The sequence below is a fragment of the Oncorhynchus clarkii genome, chromosome 1, assembly GCF_045791955.1.
Source record: "Oncorhynchus clarkii lewisi isolate Uvic-CL-2024 chromosome 1, UVic_Ocla_1.0, whole genome shotgun sequence".
Classification (NCBI taxonomy): Eukaryota; Metazoa; Chordata; class Actinopteri; order Salmoniformes; family Salmonidae; genus Oncorhynchus; species Oncorhynchus clarkii.
The window spans coordinates 65634255-65655102 of record NC_092147.1 but is presented as its reverse complement, the minus strand read 5'-3'; the positions used below and the strand labels follow the sequence as shown (position 1 = coordinate 65655102).

General features: G+C 40.2%; 2 protein-coding genes across 2 annotated transcripts; one reads left to right on the top strand and one right to left on the bottom strand.

Moving 5' to 3' along the window:
- Positions 1-1296: 1296 nt before the first annotated feature.
- LOC139410964 (adipocyte plasma membrane associated protein) lies at positions 1297-12515 on the top strand. Its single transcript, XM_071156704.1, has 9 exons — positions 1297-1592; positions 2777-2893; positions 3812-3927; positions 4593-4685; positions 5089-5208; positions 5472-5646; positions 8551-8685; positions 9694-9886; positions 11633-12515. The coding sequence occupies exons 1-9, from the start codon at positions 1501-1503 to the stop codon at positions 11840-11842; spliced, it is 1251 nt and encodes a 416-aa protein (XP_071012805.1). The 5' UTR covers positions 1297-1500; the 3' UTR covers positions 11843-12515.
- LOC139411027 (cystatin-F-like) lies at positions 12278-16090 on the bottom strand. Its single transcript, XM_071156818.1, has 4 exons — positions 15971-16090; positions 14805-14968; positions 14510-14632; positions 12278-14288 (listed from the first exon to the last, which is right to left on the bottom strand). Exons 1-4 carry the CDS (start codon positions 16008-16010, stop codon positions 14184-14186), a joined length of 432 nt encoding a protein of 143 aa, XP_071012919.1. The 5' UTR covers positions 16011-16090; the 3' UTR covers positions 12278-14183.
- Between the last annotated feature and the right edge of the window lie 4758 nt (positions 16091-20848).

Sequence of the window (20848 nt, the reverse complement as noted above, 5' to 3'; positions counted from 1 at the left end):
TGTTATGTTCATACAAATATTTACAGATGTTAAGTTTGCTGAAAATAACCGCAGTTGACAGTGAGAGGACGTTTCTTTTTTTGCTGAGTTTATTTCCTGAGCTTTCTTATATCTCCTAGATGTAGGACAGACAGTTCAAAACCGTATTCCTTATGATATATTTTGTGACTGTATTTCTTGCCATTTATGAATGTGTTATTCAAAGCATTTCTATAGTAGTAATGGCCAAATTCAGTATTTTACCAACATTTTTTTTTGGGGGGGGGGGAGACCTAAAGGGGTCCTAAAAATCAAAATCAAATAGCTGAATAAAACAATTCCATATGTAATCTTAGTACACCCCCCCCCCCCCCCTCCCCCACCCACCCATGCGTCAATCAAAGTAACATCACTTTAAAAAGGTATCTGTGACCAACAGATATATGTCTGTATTCCCAGTCATGTGAAATCCATAGATTAGGGCCAAATGCGTTTATTTCAATTGATTGATTTCCTTATATGAACTGTAACTCAGTAACTTTTTGGTCATGCACTCACTACCTGGTTATATTTTGAGAAAATCATCACAAAAATACAAAACAAGTATTGTGAATGTTACAAAAACATTGGTCTGGTATCTAATCATGATACTTATCATGATATTCATTAATTTAAATCATGTAGGTGAAGTAGAATTACGACAGCATACACTTCAATTTAAAGACAGTTGACAGAATTATCTTCTTTTTTTTTAATGTAGCCAATTTATTCATTACAAAATTTGGTAAATAGAGGCGAATATATTGATAAAAGTCACCTTGTTTTAGAGAGGTTGACACTGTTGTCAAAACGTCAGGCCAGGGTAAGCTTACACTAAACACAGCCATTATTTTAAGTGTTTCTAAAATCCCATATGGGAAAAATAAATTGTGAAAAAACGATTGGAACAATTTCCTTGTTTGAATGCTTGGTTTTGGGGGGTATTATGACTCGTACTGTGGTACTCTATAGACCACGCTTATCCCTGTGTTCTCCTTGGACCAATGTAGACCTTCCTCAGATCATATGACCAAAGACGGTGGCTAAATTAAGATCGTTAACTCAGGTGGTAAACCATTTGAAAAAAAGGCGGTGGCTCTCCATAGACTCCAATGCGATAGTAGCAGGGTCTGGACTTCCGTTAAAATAGAAACAATGAGGGAGTGGGATGTCTCGCTTCCTCTTTCGTGTTTGATATGACCTTTAAAAATGGTCTGTAGCGCACACTCCACAACAGCAGGTGGCGTTGAATATCAATGATTAGAGACAGCACCTGTCGTCTGACGTAGAATAAAAAAATGCGTATTGCGTAAAAACTGTCCACGGCCGGGAAAGCCCGTCGTTGAATGCTGTAGCTATCACTACGATGTCCTGCATGTGTCTGTCTTTACAAGCAATCGAATTATCAACCTTCTCATGTAGCAAGCTGCTTACCTGAAACCTCATTTTTGGATAGAGTGATAGTAGAAGTCTCATTTCAGTATGAATGAGCCAGAGGGACTGCGGTTCAGGAGGCTGAACAGACCACAAATTATCACAGACGAATTACAGGAACCCCAATACAAGGGCACCAGGTAAACTAGCCTATTCTAAATAATACGCTATTCATATTAACATCAGATACTGCTTTCCTTGCTATGTAGTATGTATTGCCTTACGCACAGATGCAGACAACCACTGTGTTTCAGACTGCATGATTCGCATTTCCACTTGCTAGCTGATGACAGATGCAGAGGTAAACACAATCCATTTCTAGGTCAGTTTTCCACTCACTGACAGGTAACAGTGGATTAATTACTTTGCATTATGCGTGCATGGTATGAACCAAACCAGTCAGCGGAGAGAGCATTGGCCAGCATGCGCTAGGTAAGGCTTATTCAGGTTTGTCGTAGATGCATTCTCTCTGGAAAAAATATATATGCATTTGCATTCTGTGTGTATGTTTGTGTACTGCATCATCCACTGTTGACCTGAGTTGACCTCATGGATCTCTTCAAACACCCAATAACATATTGATATTATTAAAACTACAGTTTGAGATCTGGAAATCTGTTCAAAATACCCACTGATTCTTGAAGAATTTCACTTAGGCCTATGATTCAGGAGTTTAACACAGCAATCCAACCTGTATTTAACCAACAACATAAAGGTTATAAGCCTACTCCATTGTTTACAAACAACAAGAACATAAGCTATGTACAGTACCAGTCAAAAGTTTGGACACACCTACTCATTCCAGGGTTTTTCTTTATTTTTGCTATTTTCTACATTGTAGAATAACAGTGAAGACATCAAAACTATGAAATAACACATGAACTCATGCAGTCACCAAAAAAGTGTTAAACAAATCCAAATGTATTTTATATTTGAGATTCTTCAAAGTAGCCTCCCTTTGCATTGATGACAGCTTTGCACACTCTTGGCAATCTCTCGAAGAATCTAAAATATTTAGATTTATTTAACACTTTTTTTTGTGGTTATTACATGATTCCATATGGGTTATTTCATTGTTTTGATGTCTTCACCATTATTCTACAATGTAGAAAATAGTAAAAAAGAAAGAAAACCATTGAATGAGAAGGTGTGCCCAAACTTTTGACTGGTACTGTAAAGCATCCTAATATTTATCATGTGGATGTCATTCCTTGCATCTAGAGTTCTCTATGAATTTGAGAGGTTACATTTCCTCAGCCTCATCCCTCAGCTCTATAGAAAGGTGTCGGGCGGGTTTGATTGATCTATGTTTTGGTTTTCCCAGTACCTACAGTGGAAAGGTATTCCGTGTGACCCTGGTGACCCTGGGAGGATGCCTGATCGTTCCATTGCTTGTAGTCTTTTTTCTGCTCGAGTCTCCTATTCACCCTGAGCTGCTCAGGTGAGATGTCAAGAATTGAAATCCTCCTCTCTTTTTATTTTCTCCTGGTCTTTAGAATCATGTTAACTCTAATAGCTCAGAAATGTATGGACTTCAAGGAATGTTTGGACTAATCAGCTTTACTGCAAAATACTTTAGTCAGTCTGCATAGTCAACATTTCTGCTTACTTTTCAGCTTTTGGAAATAGTTTTGTGGAAACTGTTCTGTACATTTCTACCACAAGTCCCTCTCACAGATGTTACGCCACTGAATGACTAGGCTTATACTACTTGTATAACATAGATTATGTATAAGATACATTGTATAACATGCATACGTTAGTAAGTAGAATGGATTCAATCGTCCCTAAGCAATATAGTTCATCATGTAGTGTTCTGATGCAAATACAAAATGCTTAGCCAAACATGATCTTATATCAATAATTGATTAATTTTTGATTGAGGAAAGATTGATAAGGCACTCTGCTCATAGTCTGAATGCACGGGTGCGATTTCCTTTTAGGCGCCTCCAGTCAGTTCAGACCAGTCAGTTCAGAATCCCCCTTGTCCACTCCTCTGCCACAACCCTGATCTCTCCACAACTGCATAGCTGTATTTCTCCGTACTGCATTCTCTACTAATGCTATTAGATTGAGTGATTTGCTGCCCCAACTTGCACAGTGGCTGATCTCATTTGTCACCAGTGTCTGCCCCTCAGAACAAATAGCATGCGACTCCCTGTCCTCATTAGAATTCATTTCTAAATTTTGCATCCACAGTTAATGATCCATTCTGAGGTCTTGGGGCCAAGGATTTCCTCTCTCCCTTTTCTCCACAGCACTAGGCTTCAGGGTACAGGCTAGTCTAGGGCAAGGGTGTTGATCAGTGATTCATACTGATTCTGTTTCCTAATTTGTTTTCTCTTGTTTGTTTTTTTAGCCTCAATGAGCCTCCCCTTATGTCTGGGTGTTACGAGCCCAACTTTAAGCTGAGGGAAGCACAGCGGCTGTTTGAGGACCAGCTTGTTGGCCCAGAGTCCATTGCCAACTTCGGAGGTCAGTATGGGGGTAAAGCATTCCAGCTGGAGTCTCGCCACATGACAATGTCCTTCACCCAGTTTGTTTGGGCTTGTGTGATGTATGGTGTGACCACAGTAACGCAGCCTGATATATCAAAAGTGATAGGGCAATGTCGTCTGGATTGCAGACACGCTGTTGACCAATAATAGCAGATGTTTAGGTTTTCCAAATGAGCTATGATAAGCGTGGTCTTATCACTGGCCACTTTAATAATGGAACACTTAGTCACTTTAATAATGTTTACATATTTGGCATTACTCATCTCATATGTTCTATTCTACTGTATCTTAGTCTATGCCGCTCTGACATTGCTCTTCCATATATTTATATATTCTTAATTCCATTCCTATACTTAGATTTGTGTGTATTGTTGTGAAATTGCTAGATATTACTTGTTAGATATAATATCTGCTAAACATGTGTCTGTGGCCAATAACATTTGATTTGATTTCTTAGTGACAGACGGATATTTGAGATGACACATGTATTCACACATGACATGACTTGTGCTTGACTGGTATTCCTCTGCAACTGTTTTGCTTTTCTGAGGTCATACTGGTGAACCGTGTCCAACATATTGCCCTGGCGTTTTTTTTTCAGTTTCTAAATGCTCATTGTTATTGTCTATCTCCTTTCTCTAGATGTAATTTACACAGGTACGGCTGACGGGAAGATAGTGAAGATTGAAGGCAAGAGCATCACTGTTATAGCCAGACTTGGCAAGCCACCGTGTGGTAAGTGAGCAAGGACTAGAGCTGTGATTGATTCCTCACTCATTGCGTTAGTCCTGATTTCACAAGCTGTAATTTCACAATGTTGTCTCAACATGACATGATTTAGACAGAAATGACCCAACAGTTCAATCATAAGCAACTCTTAGCAGTTACATTTCACACATGCCTTTTTATGGATTGTTTTTATACTTGCACAACAAGGATGGCTTAATGCACAACAGGCCTAGCAGTGTGGCTCAAAACTGAAATGACATGTCAAGAAAAAGCTGAGCTTGAACTCGAGTATTTGCTCATATTAATCAGATTAGCCTGTTCAAAATGATTGAAATAATAAATAGCACCCAATAAATAAGGAATTACTTCAGATACCTGATATCCACTGGGATTGTGTGGTATGTTTTAGATGGATCCCGTGAGCAGGAGCCTAGCTGTGGACGACCCCTGGGTATCAGAGTGGGTCCTAACGGTACCCTTTTTGTAGCTGACGCCTATCTGGGGCTGTTCGAGGTTAACCCTGTCACAGGTCAGCAGCACACACAGCCAAGGGCAAGCTTCTACATAGCAATGGCTCTATTTCCTTTATAGGATAGATTTTCATATCAGTAATGTGACATAGACCGTTTTTTTTGTTGCGAGGAATTAAATATTTGTTTATGAATTTCCCAACAATTTCACCTTTTACTCAGTATAATCAATTTCGTTGCATATAATATCTTCCAAATAAAAGTGTGGTATTATGCAAGACATTTTAGTGATGTAACTCTCACTCCTTGACTCATTGTAAAGGTGAGGTGACCAACCTGGTGTCGGCTGGGCAGATGGTTGGGGGCCGGAGGCTCTCCTTCGTCAATGACCTGGATGTAACACAGGATGGGAGAAAAGTGTACTTCACCGACTCTAGCAGCAGGTGGCAGCGCAGAGACTACCTTCATCTCATCATGGAGGCCACAGCAGATGGACGGTAACTGTTACCACATACCTTAGGGCAGGGGTGTCAAAGTCAAATGGACGGAGGGCCAAATAAAAAAATCAGCTACAAGACGAGGGCCGGACTGTTCGAATGTTCATTGAAAATTTTTTAAATGACGCATATAGTCTAGTGAACCTAATTGAACCTACTGAAAACCTAACAAATATATTACAATATGATCAGATAAATAAAGCAATATTTTCTTATGGCTCTGTCAGTAATCTTTAATTTTCAACAGACACAAAAGACAAATTTCCTTTATATAAATATCCCCATAACATGAACATTAAATGAAAGAAACCGGTATTCAAGGCACCATCAGTAGACTATATTTTCTATTTTAGCAAAAGTGGGCTAAATTTACTTCAAAGAAAAAACAATAATAGCAATTTTCTATCATCCACTCAACTGAAATATTTTTAAAATATAATTGGATTGAAATACAAAAAAATAAAGTGCAAAAATCTATTAATCAAAAACAACACTTTGTTTAAGGAGAAGTAACATGCAGTGAAAACAAATATTACATTTTAACTTTTAAACTTGAACTGAGTAAAAACTCTAAATATGTGATTGCACAGTAATGTTCACTTGTTTGAGGTTGAGGGTGATACTTGGTGGTGTCCCATCTTTTCCACAAGTTCATCAATGTTCGGGGTAAGGCTCTGAGCTGAAGAAATCCTCAGAATTGAGTGGAGGTGTTCAGCAGTAAGTCGACTTCTGTGTGATGTTTTGTTCAGGTTCATCAAAGAAAACAGTTGTTCACACAGGTATGTGCTGCCAAACATAGACAACGTTTGAGCAGCCTGGATGCGCAGCTGGGGCATTGTGCCGGGGAGGAAACGGGCGAACTCCGCAGCACCCACTGCCGCATATTTTGCCCTCAGTGCATCATTGCATTGGAGGTCAATCAACTCCATTTGGAGGTTTGGTGGTGAGCTTTCCACGTCAACAGCAAATGGGTTACCGAGCAGTTCCAACCTGCTTTTTTGTGCTTCAAAGTCAGCAAATCGGCGTCGAAAGTCAGCGGCAAGCATACCTATTTTATCAGCCAACTGTGTGCTCGGGAACGCACTGGTAGAGAGCTTCTCTTTCATGGTCTGGCAGCTGGGAAAGTGGCTCAAATTTTCTTTCCGCATCTGCGTCTCCCACAGAGTCAGTTTGGTTTTAAATGCCTTCACTGTACTGTACATATCAGAGATGACACGATCCCGACCCTGCAGCTGCAAGTTTATTGCATTCAGATGACTCGTAATGTCACACAGAAAAGCCATTTCACACAGAAACATTTCGTCTCGGAGTTGTGTTGTGTCTTTCCCTTTGCTGTCCAAGAACAGACAAATCTCCTCACGAAGCTCGAAACATCTTTGAAGCACCTTTCCCTGGCTTAGCCATCGCACCTCTGTGTGATAAGGCAAATCACCATGCTCCGTTTCTAACTCCGTCAGAAATGCCTTGAACTGGCGGTGATTCAAACCTTTGGCTCTGATAAAGTTAACTGTGCGCGTGATGATGCTCATTACATGCTCCATTTTCAAGGCTTTACCGCACAACGCTTCCTGGTGTATGATACAATGATAAGCTGTCAGCTCACCTGTCGCGTTTTCCTCTTGCATCTTTTCCCGTATCTTCGCCACCAGTCCGCTCCTGTGTCCACACATCGCAGGTGCTCCGTCGGTTGTCAAACCCACGAGTTTTTCCCAAGGCAGCTCCATCTCATTTACACATCTTGACACCTCTTCATACAAATCATGCCCCGTAGTTGTGCCATGCATAGGACGTAAAGCCAAAAACTCCTCTGTCACGCTTAGGTTGGAGTCCACTCCGCGGATGAAAATTGACAACTGGGCAATGTCAGAAATGTCGGTGCTCTCATCCACAGCCAAGGAATATGCAATAAAATCTTTTCCCTTTTTCACAAGCTGCTCTTTTAGATTGATGGACAACTGGTCTACTCTCTCGGCAATGGTGTTTCTGCTCAGACTCACATTTAAAAAGAGTTGCCTTTTTTCTGGGCAAACTTCGTCACAAACTTTAATCATGCAGTTTTTGATGAAATCCCCCTCCGTAAATGGCCGGGCTGATTTAGCGATCTCTTCTGCCAAAATAAAACTGGCCTTGACAGCAGCCTGGCCTTGTGATTTGGCTTTTTTGAACAGAGCCTGTCGAGATTTGAGGCCTCGTTTTAATTCCTCTGCCTTTTGTAGCCTTTGTTCCATGTCCATATTCTTGTTTTTGTCCGCGTGTTTCGTTTCATAATGTCGTCTCAGATTATACTCTTTCAGTACCGCCACACTTTCTCCACACAGAAGACACACAGGTTTTCCAGCTACCTTCGTGAACATATACTCCGACTCCCACCTTGTTTGAAACCCCCGGTTCTCAGTATCCACCTTCCGTTTTGCCATTTTTGATGGGTATCTGAAAGTTAATTTTACTGTGATGCTGACGACTGCTGTGCCAATAAATATTGAAATGAAGCAGCCTACTGCTCGGTGCGTCACCTTTGCATTGTGGGAAATGTAGTATTGGTGCGTGTAAAAGATCTGCGGGCTGCCGGCTTGCTGCGGGCCGGTTCTAATAATAAATCAAGATCATCCCAGGGGCCGTAAAAAACCTTCTTGCGGGCCGGATGTGGCCCGCGGGCCTTGACTCTGACATATGTGCCTTAGGGAGAGCTTTGAGCACATTCTAATAGCAAGGTCTTGTCTCCTTTTGTAAATAGTTTCTATTGATAGTTGATTATAGATTTTAGATCAGTATAGGGCCTTAAAAGCATGTGTGTTCATACATGATGTGGGTACTTTTTTTCATTTTTAAGAAAAGGAACTGTTTATAAAGACAACAACCTAAAGTCTGAGAAAAGCTGTCCATATGTAACCCTCTGTCTTTCAGTGTGTTAGAGTACGACACAGAGACCAAGGAGGTAACCGTGTTGATGGAGAACCTTCGTTTTGCCAACGGGATCCAGCTTTTCCCTGATGAGGAGTCTGTGCTGGTGACTGAGACTACCATGGCTAGGATTCGCAGGTACTGTAGTTGATCCTCCTGAGCAACACGGCCAGCCTTATTTAACTAATTCACTGAGTGAAGAAATGCTACCCACAGGGGATCCCCCCCGTATCTCTCTCTCTCTTCCTCCTTTGGAACGATCTCATGTTTCATCAGATGCTAAGTTGTTGTGGTGGCCGCTTTTTGAACGTACTCAAAGTGCGTCCACAAGGTTTTTTTCTTATCTGGTTTTCATTATTTTCCTTCCACCGTAACAATATTTCATGGGTATATTTCGCCTTTGTAATATCACACTTTTTAAAACCTGCAAGGAACACAGTCACTTCTCCCAAGCCTCACCTGGATAAATGATGCAAGCAGACTGTTGCCTCTGTAACTGAGCCCCTTCACCAAGCTGCCTGAGTAGAAAGACAAAATTAGCTTGTCCTTTCTCTTGTAGTAATGCTAGTGTGGGTAGAGGGGGGAGAAAGGGGGAGGCAGCTCCTTCCTGCTGAATTTGTTTTGGGGGTGAGGGGGAATGAGTGGAAGGGAGGTGATAACTCTTTGTTCATTTCAGCCTGTATGGTAATACAGACTGTTTGGGGACGTTTTCTATTTGCTGACCGTGCAGAATGGAAATCAGTAAATTGATTCCTTGAAAAACGGGGCATTATTTTGTATTTATTTGAAATGTTCTTTTCGGTTTTCTCAGCAAGTAGATTCTTTCCTCCCTCCCATAACTAGTTTATAATAGTCATAAGTCATACATTTTTCTTTTGGTTTATCAATGCAGGCAGTTGGCTGAGAGAAATACCCTGGTGCTGCTGAAAACTCTGAATCTGGGTGGTCTTTCCATAACACAGACTTCAAAATATTGTGAAGACTTCGTACAAGAGTTTTATTTTAAAATTTTATGTCAAATTGTTTTGAATTGTTTCCCATAATACCTCTGTCTGTCACACACACCGCAAGCATGAGGCAATGGACTTTCTTTCCCTCTTCTCCTGAATTTCCATTCAATTGACTGTGTGTCCGTGTCCCTCCTAGGGTCCATGTGTCAGGTCTAAATAAAGGAGGAATGGACACATTTGTTGACAACCTGCCTGGTTTCCCTGACAATATCCGTCGCAGCTCTTCTGGAGGGTACTGGGTGGCCATGTCAGCGGTGCGGCCCAACCCTGGCTTCTCCATGCTGGACTTCCTGTCCCAGAAGCCCTGGATCAAGAAGCTCATCTTTAAGGTAGATGATATGACAAGACGTGATATCATATGGTGTTATATTATATAAAACCAATAGCTTTGTCCATTTACATGGAAGTAAAAAAAATACTACAGGGAGAACAATTTGCATGTCCAACTTACTGTGAGTCTGGTATTCATTCCTGTTAGTCTGATTTTTTTCGGTGTTTTTGCATACAAGGGTTTACAATGCCTTGCAAAAGTATTCATCCCCCTTGGCGTTTTTCCTACTTTGTTGCATAACAGCCTGTAATTTAAATAGATTTTTATTTGGATTTCATATAATGGACATACACAAAATAGTCCAAATTTGTGAAGTGAAATGAAAAAAGTTCCATGTTTCAAAAAATTCAAAACAGAAAAGTGGTGCGTGCATATGTAATCACCCCCTTTGCTATGAAGCCCCTAAATAAGATCTGGTGCAACCAATTACCTTCAAAGTGGCATAATTAGTTAGATTGCACACAGGTGGACTTTAAGTGTCACATGATCTCAGTGTATATATACACCTGTTCTGAAAGGCCCCAGTGTCTGCAACACCACCAAGCAACTGACACCATGAAGACCAAGGAGCTCTCCAAACAGGTCAGGGACAAAGTTGTGGAGAAGTACAGATTAGGGTTGGGTTATAAAAATAAAAAAAATCTGAAACTTTGAACATCCCATGGAGCACCATTAAATCCATTATTAAAAAATTGAAAGAATATGGCACCACAACAAACCTGCCAAGAGAGGGCCGCCCACCAAAACTCACTGACCAGGCAAGGAGGGCATTAATCAGAGAGGCAACAAAGAGACCAAAGATAACCCTGAAGGAGCTGCAAAGCTTCACAGCAGAGATTGGAGTCCATAGGACTACTTTAAGCTGTACTCTCCACAGAGATTGGCTTTATGGAAGTGGCCAGAAAAAAGCCATTGCTTAAAGAAAAAAATAAGAAAACATGTTTGGTGTTCGCCAAAGGGCATGTGGGAAATCCCCAAACATATGAAAGAAGGTACTCTGGTCAGATGAGACTAAAATTGATCTTTTTGACCATCAAGAAAAATGCTATGTCTGGTGCAAACCCAACACCTCTCATCACCCCGAGAACACCATCCCCACAGTGAAGCATGGTGGTGACAGCATCATGCTGTGGGGATGTTTTTCATTGGCAGGGTCTGGGAAACTGGTCAGAATTGAAGGAGTGATGGATGGCGCTAAATACAAGGAAATTCTTGTTGGAAACCTGCTTGTCTTCCAGAGAACCCATCCAACTTGAAGGAGCTGGAGCAGTTTTGCCTTGAAGAATGGGCAAAAATCCCACCGGCTAGATGTGCCAAGCTTATAAAGACATACCCCAAGAGACTTGCAGCTTTAAACACTGCAAAAGGTGGCTCTACAAAGTATTGACTTTGGTGGGGTGAATAGTTATGCATGCTTAAGTTTTCTTGTCATTATTTTGTTTTTTTGTCTTGTTTCACAATAAAATATATTTTGTGTCTTTAAAGTGGTAGGCATGTTGTGTAAATTAAATGATACAAACCCCGCAAAAATCTATTAAAAAAAAAATGCCAAGGGGGGTGAATACTTTCGCAAGCCACTGTAGGATCTTGCCAGCTGGAAACTTGCCTAACAAATATTAAAGGGATACACACACCTCATTCATTGTGACCATGAGACCAGTTTGTTTGTTTATGTGTGATGTTGTCTATTTCAGTCATGTTTTGGTGCTATGACTTATTCCTTTCTCCCTCCCTCTCCCTGCAGCTCTTCAGCCAAGACATGCTGATGAAGTTTGTGCCTCGCTACAGCCTGGTGATAGAGCTGCAGGAGAGCGGGACGTGCGTGCGTAGCTTCCATGACCCCCACGGCATGGTGGCGGCCTACGTCAGTGAGGCACACGAGCACGACGGCCACCTCTACTTAGGTTCTTTCCGCTCCCCTTACCTCTGCAAGCTGGATCTCAGCAAGGTGTGAGCTGAGAGCTGAGCACAACCACTTTCTCAGACACGACCCATATATGAGACTGCTGTCTGCCTACCTAACACCTCACTACCTAGTCTGTTTTCCAATAACAGCAAATACATCAGAATTGAAAAGAATGGCTTCATGCTTGATATGCTGCATTTGCATTGCTTTTCACCAGCTTCAGGAAAAAATGGACTAGTCTTCATTAAGTATCTGCACTATTAAGGCGCATTTGACTGGGATGCATATCCATCCTTTCTAGTCTTATCAGCCTACAATTAACTATTAACCCTTTAATTTCTGTTGACAGTGCATCTCAGTAGTTTCTCAAGGAATGTTTTTTATTTAACCAAACAGTCTTTGGGCCAAATAGTTTGCCCAAAAATCCCCATGTAAGTACATTGTCTTTCAGGTCTGTGTTTTAGGTTGTTGAAATGTGCCAAATTTGTTCTTATTTTTGTTTTGTTTGTTTAAACCATTCAGTATCTCAACTTTTAATTTCATTTTTGCACTAAGCTCTCATCTCACCCTTAAATATAACTGACAATGTTATTATTGTACTTGGAGAATTTCAAAGAGTTAATTTTATCAGTTGAAATACACACCGAGTATTATTTTAGGAGTGCCACTTTGAACTGATTTATTTTGTGTGTATTTAGAAATCCAAGATCTTGTTCATCATAATAAAGGTGATGCAAAAAGATTCCAAAATAAGTATGAATCATTTCCCCTTGTTGTGATACATTTCATCTGCTTTTGTATATTGCACTGTCAACTACCTTACATAATGTAAATGTTTTGCTCGATGTTGAATGCTGCTGGCCTTCAGCTGAGTTTCCTTTGAATTAAAACAGTAATGTTTTAAAACGGGCTTTTGTCTAATATGAAAAACATGGTGCCACATTTCTACAATTTGTTTAGCCACTTACCAGTGTTTACATACTACTGCCATACAAGATTAGCCTGTTACTGACCGACTACATGTCTTAAATGAGAGAAACCAGTGTCGGTGTACGCCTCAGCAATGTCTAGTACAGGAGACATCTACATGAGAGCAGATCGAAACCTGCCCCTGCCTCCGAGCCAGTGAAGCTCATTAAAAGAGGGTGCTCAGAGCGCTGCATCAAAGAGGGTGCTGGGAGCTCTGAGAGGAGAGTGCCGACCCCAAGAGCCGCCAGCTGCTACAGTTGTCAGCCTCTTCTGCTCTCTACTCGCTCCTCAAGATCAGATGCTGCTGCACTGGTTTCATAAGAGCCTTTGAATAATTAAGGTGTATCACAGACTATTAGACACAAGGTCAGGGTTCAGGTCACTGAGTGCTGAGGAAGAATGATAACCCTAGCTGTTAAACCAGCCCGGTGGAGCAAGCCTTCAGATGGACACTGTAGAAGGTTTATGTTTACATGGGCTCAAATCCTTGTTCACAAGGTTATGTTTTTTTTAATCAGAGCTTGTTGATTAGAGTCTGTGCAGACCCTAACTCAGGCCAAAATGTGATTATTTATAATTCAGTATATAAATTGCAAGGGTCAAAGCAGTCTACCATTTTATTATAGGATAAAATACAAGGTTAGGTGCCTTTCGGTTGTTGTAGCTGTGTAAGTTAGACTTGAAAGGCCTGAAAATCACATTGCTACTCAAGACATGGAAATTGCCATTGTTTGACTATACGTTAAAGGAGTAGTTCACTATTTTACAACTTGATGTTAGATGGTTCCTGTAGTAGGATGTCCCTTGGGGGTATCCGTACCTATGTAGGACATGCAAGGGTTAGGTTATTTTAGATCATACTACAGTTCCTCACCCTGAAAGTAGTCTATGGGACAAGAGAAACTGTAATCCATGGTTCCGTTTTCTTTAAACAGCCACTACAAACTTCAGCTAACCTTAACCAACCCCAAGCTAACAATCAATGGAAGTGATGGAAGATTTTTTAAATGTCCAAATTCAAATCAACTCCATATTTGTTCTGATGTTACTTAAAGGTGATTTGGCCAGTTCAACAAACAAAAAAACATGCTCACATGACCCCATCACTTCCATTGATTGTTATCTTGTAGTGGATAAACTTAGCTGAAGTTTGTAGTGGCTGTTTAAAGAAAACTTAACCATGGATTACAGTTTCTCTTGGCCTGTATACTATTTTCAGGGTGAGGAACCATCTAACATCAAGTTGTAAAATAGTGAACTACTCCTTTAACGTATAGTCAAACAATGGCAATTTCCATGTCTTGAGTAGCAATATGATTTTCAGGGCTTTCAAGTCTAAATTACACAGCTTCAACAACCGAAAGGCACCTAACCAGTTTAGTAATTTTCTCAGAATATTGAAATGAGGAAGGATTGGGTTTCATGAAGAAGTGGAAGGTCGGTCAGATGGACTGCAAACAAAATAGGTAGTCTTCATGAAGCGGAGCCAAGGCATAGTCCAAACCTCGAAGTCACAGTGGAATGTCTGAAAGACAAACATGCCCTCTATTAAAAATAATAATCTACAATGTTATGACTTTTAGCCATGATCCATTCCACTTGTCAGCCAAAATGAGTGCTGGTCTTTACCCAATTGCTATACATACAACTTCGACATACTGTATCATATTTAAATTCAATTCACACTGCGGTTCTTCCAACATTTGTTAATTCTGCACTAAAAACATAATGTGTACCGTACAATACCTGCTGTAACAAACCATCTGGTTGGAACTTGCAGTTGGCCAGGTCTGCTTCTTTGTGCACCTTTTTGAGGCACACAGTCCGTGAGAGGTCTACTTCCAGAATGTATTTGAACCCCTTCACAAGCTGTAACAGAAAGCTATGTTGAACTGAAGACGTTTATGCCTCGCTGGTAAAGTCCAACTACAGTATATTGTGAACCATACCATATGCCACACATTTTACATATGATCACTAACAGGTTTTTAGCCAAAGAAGTTCAGCATGAAGGTCAAAGTTATTGTCTGCCCCCCCATACCTGTCTTTCTGCTTTCTCAATTGCAGATGGCTTGAAGAGAAAAGCATCATTGGTCTGGTTGTTAAATGAATAGGCCCCGTGAAGCACCGCCTTTAGGACCCCCTTGTTATCCGTGCTGATGTTATAGGGAGAGCCAGGCACAGACGTATACCTTTGGCAACTGACTAGAAACAAATAAAAGTGCTTACTCAACACCATTCACAAATGTTTGTTAAATTAGAGTAACAGTCTGTTTACACTCCTACAAACAGTAAATCATTTTTATATATATTATATTTTTGTATTTAATGCTTTTAGATCACAACAAAATCACAACAAAATAAATATATGCCCCACCCCAAAACAAGTATAATAATTAGCCTGAAAAACAAAACATAATAAACAAAAATATATATTTTAAATAAACATAACAGGCCAACAATCAGCATATTGAAAGGCAATATAATTAGTAACATGAGACAGGTAATTGTTGACCCTAAGAACTAATACTAAAAAAAAGACTAATACTAATGAAAAATAAAAATAAACAAGGTATCCATTGTTTGGTTTGGCTCGGGCAGTGGACATGTACTGTACCTGGCGTGTTATTGTTTTCATTTATATAGACCTACTTGTTTTTTGTTGGTTGTAACTCATCTACGTGGTGTTGGCATCCCTATCTACACTGCATTTTCACAGTCTTTGCGCGAGAAACACGCACACACACACACACTAGACTGTGTGCTACTACTGACAGTCAGAACTGTAGCCAAAGACAAGTGGCACACAATATATTTTTCTCATACTGATAAATAGTCAGTCAACATGAGCAGAGAAATCTGACTCCTCATAAACAAACTGAAGCCAAGCCATAAGGGCCTAACCCGAACACGATCACAGAAATCAAGCAGGATATAAATCCATTACATTGCATAAGAATGATCATTAACTGTCATGCATTGCTACTGATCAAATAGGCACTTCGTTATTTAAATGTTTCGTAATAACAGATATTGGTGTAGTTATGTTATGGTAAAGTAATCAGAAGTGTTAAACTGAAGAAGTTGACAAAACCCTCAGATCCTCAGAAAAGCAAGACAACCAATTGGCTTCACAAACATGACACGTAAAACTTCCAACTTCAATTGAACACACACAATTTCATCCTGTTAATTAAAAGAGCTTACCAATTGAGCACAGGCACAAGCCAGAGAAGAGCAGAAGCATGTTGCCAATACCTGTTGGAGCTTTCTCAACACTGTTCTGTTTATTTTACTTCCTGTAAGGCAACACATTCACCACACATTGCAGCCTAGCAAAACTTACCATGCCCCCCCCCCACCACCCCCCCACCCCCCACAGGACATGACCTCAACCAATTACAACTAGCAGGCACAGTCAATAGTGAAAACTGAACAAGATAGTTGGATTATTTCATTATCTTTTGATTGACATTTTCTAATCTTTTTGCAACAGAACATTATTTTAATTAATTGTGCTTACTTGGAAAGGTGGTGCGTACAGTAAGTACATAAGAGAAGAAACCCACTTGGCACAGATGTCAATTCAACGTCTATTCCAAGTTGGTTCAACAGAATTTAATTGAAGTGACGTGGAAACAACGTTGATTCAACCCGTGTATACCCAGTGGGAAAGCACCACAAGCAATTTTTAATTGGCTTTAAATTGGTTTAAAGCTGTCTTTTAACAGAGTCCTGTGTGATAGCATCATTATGAAGACAGCAGAAAGGCAGAGCCTGGGTTGGTTGACATCACTTCCTGTGTTAGTTGAACTGAAAGCCACAGAAGTACTACCAACAGTCCAATAGGAGACTTTAATCTGAAATGACCCAGCTAGCACATAACGTTCTGAAAATCATATGTTTCTAGAGTTTGGTAAGAGTGGGGTTCTCCTATGGCGATTTTGCATACAACCGTCCCACAACTTTCTAGGAATGGTAGAGAATTGTTGCTTGTCTTTGGAGCATTCTTCACAAATTTAAGGAACTTGACAAAATAAACATTATTTTCTTGGTATTCATTACTTTAACAAAACGTTTCCTAAGAGTTCAAACATGGTTATATTTAATTACATTTTTGGTAATGTTCTAGAAACTTTTCCCAAATGGTTTGACATTGGGAATTTTCTCAAATAGTTCAGAGAACATTAAGAAACAGTGATCTTCTGTGGGAATTTCAGTACTTAAGCATAACATTTCCTACAAGTTTCCTCATGGTTCTATTTAAAGTCATGTTCTCAAATTAAAGTCATGTTCTCAAACAGAAACACTGTTATTTTTGTTCTCCCCAATTCCAGATACCAATTTCATGGTATCCAATTGTTAGTAGCTACTATCTTGTCTCATCGCTACAACTCCCGTACGGGCTCGGGAGAGATGAAGGTCAAACGTCCTCTGAAACACAACCCAACCAAGCCGGGAGGGATATCCTTGTCTCATCGCACACCAGTGACTCCTGTGGCGGGCCAGGCGCAGTGCACGCTAACCAAGGTCGCCAGGTGCGCAGCGGTCATGCATCCTCCGAAACACAACCCAACCAAGCCGCACTGCTTCTTAACACAGCAACCATCCAACCCGGAAGCCAGCCAATGTGTCGGAGGAAACACCATGCACCTGGCGACCTTGGTTAGCGTGCACTGCGTCCGGCCCGCCACCGGTGCGCGATGAGACAAGGATATCCCTACCGGCCAAACCCTCCCTAACCCGGACGATGCTAGGCCAATTGTGCATCGCCCAATTGGCCTCCCGGTCGCGGCCGGTTGCGACCGAGTCTGGGCGCGAACCCAGACTCTCTGGTGGCACAGCTAGCACTGCAGTGCAGTGCCCTGAATAGTCTTCATTTCTCAGAACAAGAATAGACTGATGAGTTTCAGAAGAAAGATCTTTGTTTCTGGCCATTTTGAGCCTGTAATCGAACCCACAAATGCTGATGCTCCAGATACTCAACTAGTCTAAAGAATGCCAGTATTATTGCTTCTTTAATGAACAGTTTTCAGCTGTGCTTAACATAATTGCAAAAGGGTTTTCTAATGATCAATTAGCCTTTTGAAATTATAAACTTGGATCAGCTAACACAACGTGCCATTGGAACACAGGAGTTGCTGATAATGGCCCTCTGTACGCCTATGTAGATATTCCATAAAAAATCTGCCGTTTCCAGATACAATAGTCATTTACAACATTAACAATGTCTACACTGTATTTATGATCAATTTTATGTTATTTTAATGGACAAAAAAATTGATTTTCTTTAAAGAATAAGCAAATTTCTAAGTGACCCCAAACCTTTGAACGGTAGTGTATGTACATTTCTAAAAACATGTCTTTGCTTTGTCATTATGGGGTATTGTGTGTAGATTGATGAAGGGAAAAAAATATTTAATCCATTTTAGAATAAGGCTGTAACGTAACAAAATGTAGAAAATGTCAAGGGGTCTGAATACTTTCCGAATGTACATTATTTGTTGTACAAATGACCACCAGCAGGTGGTATATGTAGCTCGCTTTTGCATTGAACTGACAAAAATAATGTATTATATTCCACAAGGAGGTAGGATCCAGATGTTGTTAATTAGAAATACATGTTGGGAAATGGCACAGAGTTGTAGAGAAGCTCAACTTTAGCACTTTGACGATTACACTGAGTGGGGAAATCAGGGTAGGCCATGTCAGAGTGACTTAAATTGAGACATTTCTGTTAACTATACCCTGTAGATACATTTTTGCATGGAAACGGAACATTTTCTGTCTTCAGGATTACAGCCCAGTTTTGAGTGACCAAGCTGCACTCCTCAAAATGTGTGATTACTTTTTTTATTTGACGTTTATTAGGCTATTTCCACAGGCTTGTCTATAAAGAAGTGCACTGCACTTTCAGTATGTAGAAGTAAAATCAAGTTAATTCTAACGTTAATACTCAATTCATAATACTTTCAGTCAACTGGTGATCTGGTCCCATACATTGGATATAGCATGGGAACCTCTACACATTTTGTTATGTCTGGCATATTTGGTCTTCATTGTCTGTATCATCATTGTCTCTTCATTCCCTATCACATCACTTGACCATGAATTGCATTCTGTTTTTGACAACTTAGTCATTGTGCGGCAAAATAATCAGCTCTCTAGACGTTCTACTGCAGAGAAGAGAGATGCTGATGCACTCGAGTTGAACCTCTGTCATCAAAGTCCCTCCCCGTCTGTTGTTGCTCACACACTTGACAGAGAACTTCGTCTTGTTTTTCACAGCTGCCCCCTTCAGGGAAAATCCTGATTTTCACTCTTCATGTTGGAAGAAATTGGTCTAAATTCACTGTGCTACTGTACAACACTCAATTTCTCCTACGCTTCAGTGGCTTTGGATGTCAAACATTACTTAAGCCTTGTTCACACTGCATGCCTTAATGCTAATATACTATAATATATATATATATATATATCAGTATACTGACTGTCCAAACAGAATACTGACTGTCCAAACAGCAAGTTACAAGGAGAGTTGCCAGGTCTAGCTATAATTTCAAGCCCATTGACCACTAAACCAGCCCAAAAGGCCTGAAAACTAGGCCAACAGCAAGAGAGGAGTTGCCATTTTTATACAATAAACCATTTTTCAATAACGCTGTTGAGGCAAATAAAAAGAAATATCGTAGTAACATGTAATGACGTTAGAAGCAAAATGAGGTTTTCCTCAAAATATTAATAATTACGAGCTATGACATGATGTAATAAAGGCATTTGAAAATGTCGTAAGAGAAAAGACAAATCGCCCTTATTAAACTCGTCAGATCGTTTTCCATCATTGGAAGTTAATTTAACTTAACTCATTTGGTTGCTATGATGAAGCAATACGGCACAAAGGGTTATGATATATGGCCAATATTCCACGGCTAAGGGCTGTTCTTAAGCATGGCCATATACCACAAACCCTCGGGGTGCCTTATTCATATTATAAACTGGTTACCAACATAATTAAAACAGTAAAACGTTTTTTTTTTGGTCATACCCGTGGTATATGGTTTTATATACCACAGCTTTCAGCCAATCAGCATTCAGGCCTCGAGCCAGGTTTATAGTTGTAAATAAATCCCCTTTGCGGATGTGCATAACTATAGATCAATCTGACAGGAGAGTTTGAAGTTATGAAAGTTGGACAGAAGATCTCGAAATCTCTGAGCAAAAAACCCTTGGGAAAAAATAAAAAACGAATGTTAGGCTGTTTTCTGGCAATTGTGCTGTTATTGTGTGCCAGATGTTAAGACTTTAAACAGTTATAAATGGCCCATTTGCGAGATTGACTTGTCATTTCAATAGGCATAGACTACAGACTAAAATCTGAGTTTATGATTGTAATTCAATTTTGCCATGGTTTGCTTCGATAAAGGCAGATAGTTTATAGCCCCTGGTAGGCCTACATCTCATTTCACTCATTTCAGATAGTCTGCAGTAGGCTAGGCAAGATGTAGGCAAGATGTGAACTCAACGACGTAGCAGCTTGCTTAGTTCAAATTAACAGACACATGTATTCGACATTATTAGCAAGGTGATTACGAGGTAAGAAGTGCTTGTGTTTCCCAATAGCATGCTGGAATAGGCTACTGAGGATGGGGTCGTAATTTTGCTCCTGTAGCCTAATCTGTCTACTGTTACAGTCAATCTAATGCTTTCTAACAACTGATCGGCAATTGCGATAGATCTTTGATAACTTCCAATTTAATTAACAAAACATGTCCATTATAATTGCATAATAACATAAGGCTACAACAACAATAAACTGAAGTTATAGGCTATTTATTAAATAGGTTTGCCAGCTCCAGGTAGGCTTCACAAGTGGCAGAGTTGATTTGCAATGACTCCAGTGATAATGCATTTGCATATACAGTAAATTAATAGGCTACTTGATGGACAACAGATGCAAATGTGTCATTCTCCACATTTAATGTCAGTTTCATTGCAGAATTTTCCCCATAAAAAAACCCCAAGGGGGACGTTCCTTAACTTCCAATTCCAATTTCCACTCGATCAGCCCCCAGACCCCAAAACTGA

Bases quoted from the DNA above. Each gene is read 5' to 3' on its own strand.
- LOC139411027 (XM_071156818.1), bottom strand. From the start codon at position 16,010: ATGCTTCTGCTCTTCTCTGGCTTGTGCCTGTGCTCAATTG. The intron at 14,969-15,970 runs GTAAGCTCTTTT...ATTTGTTTCTAG, and splicing joins CTTGTGCCTGTGCTCAATTG to TCAGTTGCCAAAGGTATACG. The intron at 14,289-14,509 runs GTATTGTACGGT...TTTGTCTTTCAG, and splicing joins CAGATGGTTTGTTACAGCAG to ACATTCCACTGTGACTTCGA.
- LOC139410964 (XM_071156704.1), top strand. From the start codon at position 1,501: ATGAATGAGCCAGAGGGACTGCGGTTCAGGAGGCTGAACAGACCACAA. The intron at 5,209-5,471 runs GTCAGCAGCACA...CTCATTGTAAAG, and splicing joins CGAGGTTAACCCTGTCACAG to GTGAGGTGACCAACCTGGTG. The intron at 9,887-11,632 runs GTAGATGATATG...CTCTCCCTGCAG, and splicing joins TCAAGAAGCTCATCTTTAAG to CTCTTCAGCCAAGACATGCT.